This window comes from Panthera uncia, chromosome F2, assembly GCF_023721935.1.
Source record: "Panthera uncia isolate 11264 chromosome F2, Puncia_PCG_1.0, whole genome shotgun sequence".
Lineage (NCBI taxonomy): Eukaryota > Metazoa > Chordata > Mammalia > Carnivora > Felidae > Panthera > Panthera uncia.
The window spans coordinates 59956968-59972322 of NC_064812.1; the positions used below are offsets into that span (position 1 = coordinate 59956968).

The 15355-nt window shown below is 40.2% G+C and overlaps 1 protein-coding gene across 1 annotated transcript in view; it reads right to left on the bottom strand.

Annotated features, from left to right (window-relative positions):
* Positions 1 to 5769: 5769 nt before the first annotated feature.
* KCNB2 (potassium voltage-gated channel subfamily B member 2) overlaps positions 5770 to 15355 on the bottom strand; it is a 33408-nt gene continuing 23822 nt past the window's right edge. The window contains exon 2 of the mRNA XM_049632690.1: positions 5770 to 8158. Coding sequence (XP_049488647.1) covers positions 6002 to 8158 — 2157 coding nt within the window. The 3' untranslated portion in view covers positions 5770 to 6001. The remainder of the gene's footprint in view (positions 8159 to 15355) is intronic.

Genomic DNA, 15355 nt, shown 5'->3' on the forward strand with positions numbered 1-15355 from the left:
TAAAAGAAGAACGATTTAGGCATATCGTTTGCCAGCACTGCCCATAGTGGATGGGAGATAAACTACTTGCTCAGATCGGCATTAGGTTTTCATCAGATCAGCAGGTTGTGATGGCTTCTGGCACAGCATATAGGCTAAGATTTTTAAAAAGTCAAATGAAACAGTTATGTGAGTATAAAAATGATTTTCAACATCATTTTTGCTAGAATAGTGTTTCCTTTGGTGGAAGAGGGCAATATCTACATTGAAATACACCATCACTAGATTTCAGACAGCTAGCTCTAATTTTAAGCATGTATGTTTAGAAAGTGTATGTGGTGGTCATTCAGATTCTAGATTGGGGAATGAAATCATTTGATTCTGAGGGAACATAAAAATAGATTATAGGAATTTTCAGACTATAAACTGAAACATACTATTTCCAGCCCTCCCTGTGGAATTGGATTTCGCTTGGGAATATAATCTTTTTAAATAGAAATCTCTAGTAGACTGTAAAATTGAGGGATAAACTGTGCATAAATTAATTTCTGGCACATGGTAGAGCATAAATGTTAGTTGAATTAAATATTTTATCACAGCAATCTGGAAGTATCTGTTAAATCATAAGAAACAAATTCTTCAGGACACAGATTAAAATTGGAATTATGGTCTCAATTGTGAACTTCATGTCAATAGTAAGTCTAAATTTTATGAAAGTACATACATGTACCTAATATAAATTTCTATGCTTAAAAAACCTCTTTAATTTACTCACACACTTCTTTACCTTTCTTCCTTTTTTTGATACTTGTATCCTTTGCTGACCTTGGGCTGTCTTATTACTAAGAGAATCTCCCCCACTTCCCTTTATATGTGTATTTATAGATTAAAACCTTTTGAGACTTAATAATGAAGAGATTATACATTAATGGTAATGGTAAATAGGACTTATGCAATTAACTCAGGCTGTTTTTAAAAAAGGCAAGTAGAAGAAACAATTATTGAAACCAATAGCATTATAAGGCAGGGTGGCATTCTATTATAGTAAGAACTAACTTCAATAATATAGAACCATGGTTTTAGAGTTGGGGCCTTTCCTCTTTCCTAGCAGGGCAGGGACTTTGAATGTGTCCACTTTTTACTTGGATATTGTAGAATCTTCTTTTTCTTTTTTTTTTTTTTTCTTTTCTTCTGTTTGGGTGAGGACAATTACAATGGAAAGATACCCAATGTATTTTCAAATTTACATGGACCTCGTGAATAAATCCTTTGAATCAAGCTATATAATTGAATTTTAAATATCCTGCATTTAGAAACCTAGAGGGCTAAACAGAGAATAGTGATACATTGCTAAAATGTTGCCTATAGTTAATGGGAATTAAGAAAAACCTTTAAAATGGTTTGTTTTTAACCGCATAACCATCATCAAACTATTAAAATATAAAATGTGTTATAGACTTTTCACTGGTATTAAATCTTGCTCTAGTTATTAGTGTTAGACCATTATTAGCTATTGTGACAAGCAATATATCTGATTAAAAATTATTTTTCTATTTATCAGATAATACGGATAGCAACCTCACTCAATCAGGTTAACAATTTGTCTCACGTGTAATTTAAATTGTGATTCAAAGATAATTATGTATCAGATTTACATTCATACCATCTTGTCTGTTTCTTAGGAAAACAGTTTGTTGGAAAAGTATTTCACTTGTTCTGGTCATATGCTTCCCTGGTTTGATAATTGAGTGATTTTTTTTCCATGTTCAGAAAGAGACATTTTTCAGTGACCCAAATGATCCTCAGCCTGGTTGTAAATGAGGCCAGGCAGTTAGCTCCGTGAAGTTAAGGGTTGTACTCTACCACCAAGCACAGTACCTTCTATGGAATACAGGGGTGCTCACCTAGTATTCATGGGTGTAATACCTAGTATTTAGTAATATCGGGGTGCTCACCTAGTATCTGCCGAATGAACGAACAATGAAATAACAAATTCAAGTAGACAAAATATTTGAACTTAGGCTAGAAGCAGTTCTAAAATTCTACTTATTTTGTTTCAGAAAATCAAGTGGCTTCCTTGAGCCCTCTGCCTAATAAGTATGTCATGTTACCTCATGAGCTACGGATTCTTTTAACCCAGGCGTGTGGCTCTTAAGATGAGAATTCTAAATTTGTCAAACATATGTGCTAACGACGGTCAATATCATTTATCTCTAGTCATTACCATTTGGCATGAGCCACTGCTGCTTTAAGCAAACTGCAGGACTATAAATGCACTTCTAGGTTTTTTTTGTTTTTGTTTTTTTTTGTTTTTACATAATTTCAGATATTAATAGGAAAAACCGTAATGAAACATACTATCATATGTTGGAATGCTGGACTTGATGCCAGACGACATGGATGAGGCCACGTTCTACTATTCACCAGTGACCTGTGTCAACGTGAACAAAATGCATAACTTCTCTGGTCCTTTATTGATAAATGATAGCTAGTTCAGAAAGCTGTCGTGAGGATTAAGTTCAACAAGAAATTAACTAGAAGGTACTCTACATATATAAGGCGTTTTTTTTTTTTTTTTTTGATATTCAAATTCCAAGTGAAAATAGTTGAATTGTTGGCTTTCCCCAGCTTGTGTCTACATGAGAGTGAGACTGTTTTGACAAGAAATTAATGGGAACAGACATTTGGCATAAATTCTCCTTGTAACCAGATCTAGTCATATCAGGATAATGTTTGATCTGAATGCTGGCTTCAAAGCAGTTGGTTTTGCCAGAGTGGAGAAATTTCTAGTGGAAATATTTAGAGACCATTTAGGTCAACCCCAGGGATTCACTCAATTATGTTACTCTTGTATTTGCGATCCAACCCGAGACATTTATCCATGTTCCCATTTCTATACTTTTATGATTGATCTCAGTTTTTGAGCTAAGATGATCTTGTGGCAATTTTCACTGGTTGTTAAGATAGCTAGAAGAATCAAGTTAACCATTCTTGAGATTGTGTTCTTTTTTCATTCATTCAAATAGTCTCTACTCACTGAAGTTTGTCCTTGGTCACTGAGCTAGCTACCAATGAGGACACTTTCCTAGCAGCAGAAACTTCCCAGGGGCCTCAAGGAGCCAATCTATGTCCTTGTCATCCATGCAGTGCTTCTTAAACTAGGGATATATTTTCCAGGGGGGTACAAAAGAGGTATATGAAGTTATAAGAGTATCAGTTTTACTAGTTGATAAGCAATATAAAACATCATTTCGTTTATATTGAAACATATGGAGTAAAATGCAGCATTTACATGAATTTTTAATGTAAAAATAAGACTTTGAAAGAATTCTGTGCTTGGTATATTTGCAGACCATCTCAGGCATACACACGTTCATTCTCTGCGTCAGGTGCAGTTCTTTGAAAAGGTTTAGCAAGTGCTGCAGAAGTGCATTCTGGGATCCCTTAGTTCCCAAACTGCCTCCCTATGAAACAACAAAGGTTTTTGTTTTGTTTTGTTTTGTTTTTGTTTTTTTAGAGGAGCATTTTTTTCTTTCCTAGCTGAAGACTTTTAGGCTCAGAAGGGCTAAGAAGAAGTGAAGGCCAAGCTTTCCATAAGATGTTCTTGAAAACTCTTTGAAACTAAAAAAAATATTAAAGGGAAAAAACTTTTTAGGGAAAATGCTTCCAGGGTGCAATGTTTAGGATTCCTTATCTAGGCAAGATTTCTAACATTAAGCATTCTGGAGCAAGGTTCTCAGTAGAAAGCCTAATGGACACATGAAAGTGGGCATTTGTGAACCATCAGGGTAGTAAGACAAATCCACCTGTGCATACAGATAAATTAAAAAAAATTTAGTTCAATAACAGACATTAAAAAATAATTCATGAGACTATGTAAAGAAAATGCTTTTCATAACTTATTTGCTCTTCTAACAGCAGACATAACTGACTTAAAAAACTCTAGGTAGAAAATTCAAACACTCTAGATTTACAAAAACAGATCAACATTTTGCTTTAGACACTGAAATAAGTATGAATAATGTAAATATCAATAGTTAATGACCACAAACCCGACAGGTTGTGTTTTGAGACAAACATGAAAACCTTAAGAAATTCTAAGCACAGTGAAAAAGAAATATTTAAAATTGTTTTTTAGCAGTAGGGATGCTTGGATGTCAACTAAGCATCTAACTTGTTTTCTTATCTGAGATATAATGACCAGATTCTGCTAATAAATGTTACTCCTTAAAGCCTGATGATCTAAACATGTGGGTTGTCTTTTCCAGTGTTTTTATCATAATTTGAAAAACAATAAAATTTAGCATTTTTTTCTTTAAATAAAAGTTGTGCTTTAAATTTGGTCCAGAATTTTCCCAACTCTTTCCATGAACCACACACACACATACATACACACGCACACACACAATGCACACACATACATACAAAATGCATTATGCTGAGGCAAAACTTGGACGTTCCTGAGAAACCAAAGAATCATATTAATTTGGAGTCTTCAGGGAGCTTAGAAATAGTTTTGTCTGGGTTTCATTGGCATAAAACTGAGACTTAGAGGTTTACAAGGCTTGTCCAGCATCACACATCTGGTAGTTGCAGATCTGGAATCAGAGCCTTAGTTTCCTGCGAAGCAAAATGCATTCAAATGACCTGGGTTCTTAGTACAGACTTCACCAGCAGGGTAACCACCAGCAAGTGTTTTAAGTCCTCTGGATTTCAGTGTTTTCAGTGGAAAATGCTGGAAGTGGCTTTCAATAATGGTGATCCTGATGATGCTTGGGGACGTTGGAAACGTGAGGGTGTTTCCAGTTGCTGCACTTACTGGCAGGTGCTATGGCACCTGGAGCCCTCCCCAGGTGGCAGCCGTCCCTCTCTCCACTGGGGAATACTGGGTGACCTGTTGCCAGGCCAGGGCTCTTTTTATGCTAACTCATTTCTGAACCCAGCTATCTATGAGAGGGGTGGCAGTCTCACTTAAATAGCTTTGCTTTTAGTTCATCAAAAATCACGTTTGGAATTCCCATTTTGGCATAGCTGCATTCTATCTTTAGTTCTTTAGACAGAACAGTTGATGTTGGATACAAGTGGAAAATACAATCATCTTTAGATGGCCAACATACAACTGAAAAAAAAAAAAAAAAAAACAAAGTGATTTCCAAATGTGGAGTGACGTTAAAAAAAAAAAGTTTAGTTGTATAGCCTTTGAAATATTTTCAGGTTTTTAGGCTGTGGCAGGATATATAATTGGCAAAATTTCAAGCTTAAATTTCAAATTTGTTGATATCTGGTCATTAAATCTTGCCTATTTTCATGATTTATAAATAGAACCACAAATGCCACGAGTAAGCAGAAGCACAAAAGAAAAATGCACCCTATGAATTATGTCACAATAAAAATACTGTATTCCTTTAAACAAATGTACTTATAAGAGCTTTATGACCCAAAGCAAGATATGTGAGATGGTTTAAGAAGAGGTTGCAATTTTGCAACAAGAAGTCTGTACAGCCCCTCGGGGCAGTAGCTGTGAAGGAAGTACCTGTGTCTCAGAAACTTGTTTCCATATGTTCTTGACAATTTTGCATCCCAGGTCCCATTATTTACAAAGTTAGGCATTTTGCAAGCTCAAAGCACCTTGATCCTCATAATTATGAATACATGCAGTGACATTTCATCCTTTCATGTGCAAATTCTAAAATTCATTGTAACAGAAAAGCAAAAAGTTGAAAATCTGTCTACAATTTGAAATGAAAGGATCAAAAATGTCAGACATTGCAGAATACTGGTTCCTAATAGAGCTCTCTTTATTTGTTCACCGTTCCTCAGTCATTTTGTGTTTGTTACAAAATGCAGTCTTGACTCTTTATTTAAACAGTACTTAAACTAAACTGTTCATGCCATGCAAAAATAACATTTTATGCACTTTTTTGGGGGGGGCTTCCCATTTTTTTAGTTCACGGGCATTATTACCTCATTTTTAAGAAACAAGTTTTTTTTTTTTTTTTTTTTTTATTGCTTTTGTAACTAGTCACATGCTGGTTTCACGTGTGGGACAATAACCTGTGTCTCCTGGGTTGGAATGAATTTCTGGGGCAAACAAGTGGTTTTCCATCTTGCACCCTTCTTGACTATTGTCCTTTTTTACTTCAGCCACAGCATGGTAAATGTCTTGCCTACAGTTGTGACTTGTGTCCTGGGGGGAGGAAGAGCCCACACAGGCCTCTTCTCTTAAAGGGTCTCTTCCATCACTAGGTTTATCTGCACAGCAGTTTGGGCTGGGGTCGGCCTGCATGTCCCGTCTTGGCCCCTGGAGCTCTAAGAAGTCATCGTCTTCGCCAGTGTCTATTTCCGTGAAGCTCCTCCTCTCTCTCGACGAGAAAGGAAAGAGTTTCTGCTTGGGAAACCGAGGGGTCAGCCCTTTGGAAGGTCCCTGACAATGTGCCGAAACCTCGGTGCCCAGCAAGGGTCTGTCTCCCTGGGAGGGGGTCTCTTCTAAGAGGATGGTGCTGATGAGCTGCGGGGTGGTGAGGGAAAAGTCAGCCGCGGTGACGGGCAGTGGCCTGGCAGTGCTGGGCGGGGTCTGTGGGGCACTGCCTCTGTTTTCCTTAAAGTTCACTTTGAGGGATCTGGCTTTTAGCGGGTTGCTGCCTTTCAGCGAACTCTTAGGGCTCTCGGAGGTACTGTCAGACTGCAAAGGGCCGTGGAGCCCGCTTTGGGAAGCGCTGGCATCCAGGCTCACAGTTATGTCGACTGGAGCATATTCCAGGGTGGCATCCCTGGCCACAGGCCCTTTCTCTCTGGTTAGTGTGAGAAATGGGGGCCCCCTGGCTCTTTGGTGCTCTTCTGTCCCTGTGAGGTCGGGCGGGAACTTCATCTGCAAGTGAGAGGCGGACAGTGGCGGCAGGGGCGACCTCTCCGTCTCTGTGAAGTCGGTGGCACAGCTAGTGAAGCTGTCTATGCTGGAGGTGCTCTTCATGTCCACAATGACCTCGGTCTGTGCCACAGCCAGCTGCTCCTGCGGGCAGACCACTTCTTCCATTTCTATCTCTTCTTCGTACCCAGACGGCCTCTCGGGCTGTTCTTGGCAGTCTGGGTTCGGGTGAGAGTGAGGCTGGGTCTTGGTGATTTCGTTGTACAGCATCTCCAGTTTCTGGGCACTCAGATGCTGGGGGCTGGAGGAAGAAGTGTTGTTCAGCTGCTCGTGGGAGTCTTTCTGGCTAACCTCCTGGTACTTATTCTCGAAAGATTTGTTGGAGCTTGTTTCCGACAGAGCTTTCCTGGCCCACTTCCACCGGCTTGGAGAGAGGTGATTATCATCAGCCGAGTCCTTCGTGTTGGCCGACTCTCCTGCCTTCTCCACGGCCACGTCTATCAGTTCCATGCTTCGGGCAAAGGCATCTTTTAAGTTCATAGAAACGATGCTGCCATTCCTCTTGGCCCGCTCAAGAGCCTCTCTCCTTTTAATTGCCTTCTCCTGGCGTTTTTGCTCCTTGTAAAATTCAGAAAAATTGTTCACGATGATTGGGATGGGAAGGGCAATAACCAGGACCCCGGCAATACAGCAGAGGCCTCCCACGATTTTCCCCAATAATGTCTTCGGGTAAATGTCACCATAGCCTACGGTGGTCATGGTGATGGTGGCCCACCAAAACGATGCCGGGATACTGGTGAACTTGGTAGCATCTTCATCTTTCTCAGCAAAAAACACCAGGCTGGAAAATATCATTATCCCCATGGCCAAAAATAATATCAACAAGCCCAATTCGTTGTAACTCCGTCTGAGGGTGAACCCCAGAGACTGCAGGCCTGTGGAATGTCTGGCGAGTTTCAGGATTCTGAGAATGCGCATGATCCGGAAGATCTGAACCACGCGCCTCACGTTCTGGAACTGCAGCACACTCTTGTTGGACTCCGTGAGGAAGATGGTGACATAATATGGCAAGATGGCCAGCAAATCAATGACATTTAGTGGGCCTTTAAAGAACTTCCACTTATTTGGTGAGGACAGGAAGCGTAAAAGGTACTCCATGGTAAACCAAGCAATACACACAGCCTCCACGTGTGCTAATTGGGGGTTGTCGTTGGGTTGTCCAAATTCATCCATTTCCTGAAGCTCTGGAAGAGTGTTGAGAGACAGAGCAATGGTGGAGAGTACGATGAACAGGATAGACACGATGGCCAAGATCTGGAAAAGAGAAGGAAGTCCAAGTTAGCAAATCCTCTTAGTTGCTTAGGCAGCTGGGAGACATATGGGTTCCCCGTTCTCTAAATGATCTGGATTGCTCAAAGATATTGCAAGAAGGGAATTTTACAACCTAAAATTCCCTAACCAATGCAAACACTTTCACTTTTTATGAGTTCATCTCACTTAGGAGCCCAACACAGTAAACATTTAAATTCTAGGGCCTAAGAAATTTGAAAAAAGTCCATTCCCTCGCCCCTGCCATTGCTCCGAGGCACACCTGTGTCAGTAACCACCCTTTGGAATCGCTTTGGGGAGCAATCTCTCCTCTCTTAGTTGTCGGTTATTTTTCTCTCTCAACCACCCGGTTTGTGTTTCTTTAAGTGAAATTGCCTGAGAAGCACAATAGGCTAGACAGAATTTGTGGTTTCTAGAAGCTTTGGTCTACAACTAAAACCACGAATGCAGACCTACACATGGAGAGATACTATGGCACTCAGTACAACAATGCTTCTCGTACAACAGATACCATTTATGCGGTAAGCACTGATGGCAGAACCAAGTCAGTACAGCCTTCATCCTGGGAGGTGCGGACTTCTGGCCAGCATCGTGTGGGAAAGGAAGATTAGAGCTAGCTTAATTTAGTCAAGGAAAATCTCATAAATTTTAGAATGAAAGACAGCAGTCATAGAATGAAAATCTCATAAATTTTAGAATGAAAGACAGCAGTAGAATGAAGACAGCAGTCATAGCTGTTACATGGTGGTTGTGAAAATTGCATGACACACAAATATTGCTAAACAAATGAAAGGTACCCATATTATTAGAGGCTGAAATGAATAGGGGAACTTGGTAGCATCTTTCTGGGAAGACAAAGGCCAAGAACAGGTATGTGGGAAATTGTGGAACCATGCACAATAGAGGCAGCCCAAGTAGGGACTTCTTTACTGTAAGCTGGTGTTCTAGATTTATAAGGACGAGAATGAAGACGAAAGTTTGAGAGCAACAGGAGGAAGCACTTTTTTGGTTTGTAAAGATGGTGTGTCTGGGACACACAATTCTTGGTGATGTAGGAAGCCTCTCTTACCTAGATTAGGTCTGGCTTGCTTGGTTTCATCTGACTTTTGTCAATGGTCTTGGGAGCTGTCATTGGTCTCAGTTACTATGTGCAGCTCCAAGAAAAATATCCTGACAGTGACCATTTAATTTAAAGATTCAGCATCAAGTAAATATTTCAAAGGACGATGATTAAGCAGCTTGAGACCCTACAGCGCAGTAAACCTGAGATCATGAAAAAATTAGTTTGTCTCTGACATCAGGACTTCTAAACAAGAGTCTTCTCTTGTTCATCTTTCTCCCTCCATTTTCTTCTCTTTATCCTTGTCAGTTTCTCTACTTCTGGGTTACTCTCCTTACCCATTCTCCTTTTATGCCTCCTTTATACCTTTCATTGTTTTTTTGTTCCTGTTCTTCCAGCTTCCATCTTTCTCCTCAAATCTCTCTCAAGTAAAACCACAGTATAACATATGTAAGAGTGTGTTACAGATATTGAATAAAGATGTATGTTTCCTTAACTTAAAGAACAGTATTTTACTCTTAGTGTTTTAAATCTTTTTCTTTTTTCTTTTTTTTTTTTTTTTTTTTAAATTTTTTTTTTTTCAACGTTTTTTATTTATTTTTGGGACAGAGAGAGACAGAGCATGAACGGGGGAGGGGCGGAGAGAGAGGGAGACACAGAATCGGAAACAGGCTCCAGGCTCCGAGCCATCAGCCCAGAGCCTGACGTGGGGCTCGAACTCACGGACCGCGAGATCGTGACCTGGCTGAAGTCGGACGCTTAACCGACTGCGCCACCCAGGCGCCCCTTAAATCTTTTTCTTAAACAAAACTAAAGTAAGTACTTTTGACTTGAGTATCCTTCAGAATTTCCTTTAAAAATGTGGATCAATGAATCGCAGTAGAAAAAAGGTTCTATTCATCCTATTCTAAGAGATTGTGGAGGCTAAAGTTAGACATCCTCCTAGAAGGTTTAGATAAACCCATGGATAATGGGTTCAGAGGGTTTATTAAGGGCAAGTTGGGAATGCTCACCTCAAATTTCCACCCACAGAGGCCAATGGCGGGGCGGCACTAACAAAATTCTGTCACTACAAGATTCCTTAGGGAGCACTGGCCAGGTCCCATCCATTCTCATGCTCTTACCATAAGTAACCAGTCCCTCTGTATTTTCTAGGCGGTCACACTGTTGTTTAGTAAGTGTATTATATTAAGTGGGCATTTTAAGTACTGGGGTTGCTGCCATCATTCTTACATTAATCCATATTCTAGGTTTTCTATATCTTATCTGTTCACCTGCCCATTTTGGATGCATCTTACCTAATGACTGTCACTTCAAAGATCAAGGAGAAGAGTAGAATTACAAATGAAGCCATTCCATTATCTTCCAACCTTTTGGACAAAGGGCAAAATTGGATGGTCCAGGGTGGACCTTCAGTTTTCCTTGGCTCCACAATCACATTTTGACTGTAATTAATTTGACTTCAGTAGCTAACTTGGGGAACTAATGAAACACTGTAGAGTCCTAATACATTCTATAGGCCAGATGATGGCAACTTAACAAACTAGGCTGCCCTTTATACCTGTAAATTCAGCACATGCCCAACGTGATTTGGAGTACATTCTTGAAGGAAAAGAATGACTAAAAATACCAAACACTCAAGCTCTTAGCAACCCCATATTCATATTAAAGAAACCATAGGTACTGAAGCGCATTATTTTCTGTCTCATGTTCAAATTTAATCTGTCAAAATCCATTTGCTCTCAGTTTAGAGAAATGGTTATTTTAAATATCTTGTGAAGCTTGGAGTTCTCCCAGAAAGACGGCGCTTTAGATAAATTATTCAATATATACCAAAGATGATGTGTGGTGCAATAAGCCAAATGCGAGCTTATTGTTTTATTGTAGCGTTTAAACAAAATAAATATAATAAATGTGGCATTTTGGTCTAAGCTACAGGATACACTTCTAAACATGGATATTTTTTAGTATAGCAAACCCTTATGGCACTTAGGCATTACTTCTTTTATCCTAACCACGCACAAGTTAGATGTTGAACTCCTGTCGCCTCCAACAACTGGACTTGAGAGCTGGCTGTGTATCTCAGCTCTAGCAAGCAGACTTAGGTCTGCACATGGCAAATGAAGGGGAAATGCAGAAATTCCAAACAATTATCTGTGCGATATTGGCCGCACAGATAATTGCGGAGATAATTGGAGATATGGACTAGGTCATCTCCATGGTCCCTTTCTTTCTAAAATTTTTTTTAAAATGTTTGTTTATTTTTGACACAGAGAGAGAGAGAGACAGAGCACAATCAGGAGAGGAGCAGAGAGGGAGGGAGACACAGAACCTGAAGCAGGCTCCAGGCTCCGAGCTGTCAGCACTGAGCCCGATGCGGGGCTCAAACCCACAAACTGCGAGATCATGAGCTGAGCCAAAGCCGGACGCTCAACCGACTGAGCCACCCAGGCGCCCCTCCACAGTCCCCTCCACCTCTTACGTGTGATGATTCTCTTTCTAAACCACCACCTTTTGCTAATTCCAGTCATGTGTGCCATCTATACCAAGGACAAATCGCAACTGATCCTATCATTTGGTTGAATGGCCAAAATATACTTTTGTTGCTTAAGAAATAAAAAGTCAGATGAGAAGACTTTGAAAACTATTGCCCTGTTCTGTTCTAAGCATTTGGTTACTGGGAATAGACAGTCTTTCTGGAAAAAACTTTTCTTTCATTTTGAATCACCTGGAAAATGACGTTAATTCTTCACATAAACACAGAAATTCAGAGGATCACATGGAGTTAAGATTAGGGCCCCTGACACTTGCATTAATAGGTACCAAAAACTGGTTGCATTGATATCAGTGAGAGGAAGTAAGGCAGTTGGGAGACTTGCCTCAATTGCACCAACTTGTTGATGTGATATCCTTTGAAGGGATATAATGGTGTTACTGGGTGTTTTGTGGTGGAAAGAACACAAGACAGGGAATTAAAACACATGCCTCTACCTCTGTGGGCCACTTGGACAAGCCGGCTGCCTCTCTGAGCTTCAGGTCCCTTATCCGTAAAATGAGGTGAACCACACTTGTCTTGTCTGCCTCCCAGGGTCGGTAAGGATCAAACTAGATAATGCACACGAAGCAACCTATAAAATGTAAAGTCGGATAAGTGCAAGGAATGCTGGACGTGTGTCTGGACACAGTCTTTGGCCAGCATCAAGAGGAAATGAAATATACTTGGACTGTTTATCCCCCATTTAGATACAATTTCATATCTGCTTTAAATTCACTGATGTCCAACAGTCCACAAAAGCACGTGGAAACGTCTGTGCTTTGCACTGAAGGTCAGTGTGGGTACATTCTCTCTCTCTCTCCCCTCTTCCCTACCCTCTCCTTCCTTCCTTCATGAATATAAACTGGAAGGTGAAACTGAGTTTCAAGCCCTGAACTATATAGCATACGGGCTTTCTCTTCCTAGCGGGATAGAACACATTTAAAAACAAAACTTATCAGAAATAGAAAACAATATGGGGAATGTGATGATAAGAATTTTTAGGAGAAGGGCACCTGGGTGGCTCAGTCAGTTAAGCGTCTGACTTCGGCTCAGGTCATGATCTCATGGCTTGTGTGTTTGAGCCCCGCATCGGGCTCTGTGCTGACAGCTCAGAGCCTGCAGCCTGCTTTGGATTCTGTATCTCTGGCTCTCCCTATCCCTCCCCTGCTCACACTCTCTCAAAAATAAACAAACATTAAAAAAAAAAAAAAAAAGAAGAAGAACTCTTTTTAAAAAAAAAAAGGATTTTCTGAACCAGCTTATTTAAATTGACAGGAAGGAAAAATCCTGTGACAAACATTATTAGGAGCATAAATAATTTTCTACTTTCAGAAAAAGGACAAGGCATGAACACATAAGCCAAAGTTTAAACCATTTGTCAAGGGAAGAGACTAGAAGTTGGTTAGAATATCATGATTTCACCCACTGATCTACTTTTTAAAAAAATTTTTTTTTGATGTTCATTTATTCATTGAGAGAGAGAGAGCAAGCACATGAGCAGGGGAGGGATAGAGAGAGGGGGACACAGAATCCGAAGCAGGCTCCAGGCTCTGAGCTGTCAGCACAGAGCCTAACACGGGGCTCGAACTCATGAGCAGTGAGATCATGACCTGAGTCGAAGTCGGACGCTTAACTGACTGCTACCCATGTGCCCCTTTTTTATTTTATTAAATTTTTTTTAATGTTTATTCATTGAGAGAGAGAGAGAGAGAGCGCAGATATCCTATTTCTAAAGACACTATCAACCATAGCAAACCAGAAAGTAAATCCTTTGGTTTTAAGAAAAGCAAACCAGAAAGTAAATCCTTTGGAAGAACCATCTAAATTTGCAGTTCTAGCTTCTCATATTCCTAGAATACCTGGTGCTGTCCTCTACACTGGTGGTCCTCAGTTGACTACTAGCTCTTTCTTCTCCAGAATGTTCCCTTGGCTCTCCCAGGACAAAAGGGAATCTGTGCTTAAGTACCCTCTGCTGATCTGCACATGCTAGCATGAAGCCCTTATGTGCTAACTGATGTGAGCATGACACATGCAAAGCAGGCACATCACTGAAAAGTTCAGTTGCCTGTCCGTTATTTTGGCCCTGTTGGTAACAGGAACCCAGGAATTCAATCCTCCGCCACCTCCATTCGTGTGCTGTTCACTGAGGGTTTGAAAAGACTTAGTCATCCATGCTCAAACTGAGGTCAGCAGTCAGCCTGTATAATGCCTTTCATTTGGGGAAGGGTGTGAGAAACATTCTAGTTCCACATACTATCGAATTCTTCTTTCAATTTTTTTATTCTCACGTACAAAACCAATTCTTTGAGAGAAGAGTTTTTGGTTATCTTCTGACTGAAGACACTGTTTTAATAGTTTCTTGGTATCTCCGGGAATAAGCTTTGTTTCACTACTCATGATGATATGTTTCTGTATTTTAAAAGGTTAGATTTTAGGAAGCAAGTGATTGGGTAGAAGGCTGGTGAAGGAAACTTGAATTTTATTCACAGTAACTCTGCAGAGAAAGGAGCAACAGAAAGATGGAGATACCTTTCATCTTACACACACTCCAACAATTGGGTAACTTCTTTTTAGGTCATTCCTTCTTGCAAGTCTTCAGGAGCCAGAGAGTGAAAATGGAGACTGGCCAAGCTTGGCTGGGCACAAACTTCCTGCCCCTCCTAACCCCTCAAATGCAGCGAGCATCGCTCTCTGGTTTTGTAGACTGCTTCGCCTCCCCTCCTTCCCCAAGAAAGCACAACACAAATGCTTAGATTCTTCCATTTAGTCTGTGAATGAATGATGGATTTGGGGGGAGGGACACAAGAAGAGAATGAGTGGAGTTTATCCTTGGAACAGATTTCATTTAACTTGATACTAGGCTGTAAAAACAAATCATAGAACACTCAAGTTAGAGGAGAATTTGGAAATATTCCATTTCTCATTGTATAGAGGAAGAAATGAAGATTCAGGGAGCCTCATAAGTTCCTGCGAAGTGGAGAGGGGGTGGTGACAATGTAGGGCTTAGTGTTGAAAGGTTAGAGTTTGAAACCTATTCTGATATACTTTACTGGTTTTGTGACCATGCACACTATGATTAGCTTTTCTGGGACTTCGTATTCCCATATAGAAAATGTGGAAAATAAATACTTGTTTCACTTAGCTACACAGTATTGTTTTGAGGACCTTGATGGTTAATTTTATGGGTCAACTTGTCTAGTCTGTGGTATCTGGTTGTTTGGTCAAACACCAGTCTAGAAGTTGTGGTGAAGGTTTTTTAGATTTTTAGTTTTTTAGATCACATGTTTTTAGATGTGATTAACATTTAAATGAGCAGACTCTGAATAAAGCAGGTTACCCTCCACAATGTGGATAGGCCTCATCCAATCAGTTAAAGGTCTTAAGGATGAAGACAGGTTTCCCAAAGAAGAAGCAATTTGATCTTAAGACTGCAACACAGAAATCCTGCCTAAGTCTGCCTGGCCTGCTCTGTGGATTTCAGACTCAAGGCTACAACATCAACTCTTACCTGAATTTCTAGACTGCTGTCTTGCCGTATGGATTTCAAAGTTGCTGGTCCTCACAGTTGTGTTAGTTACTTCCTTAA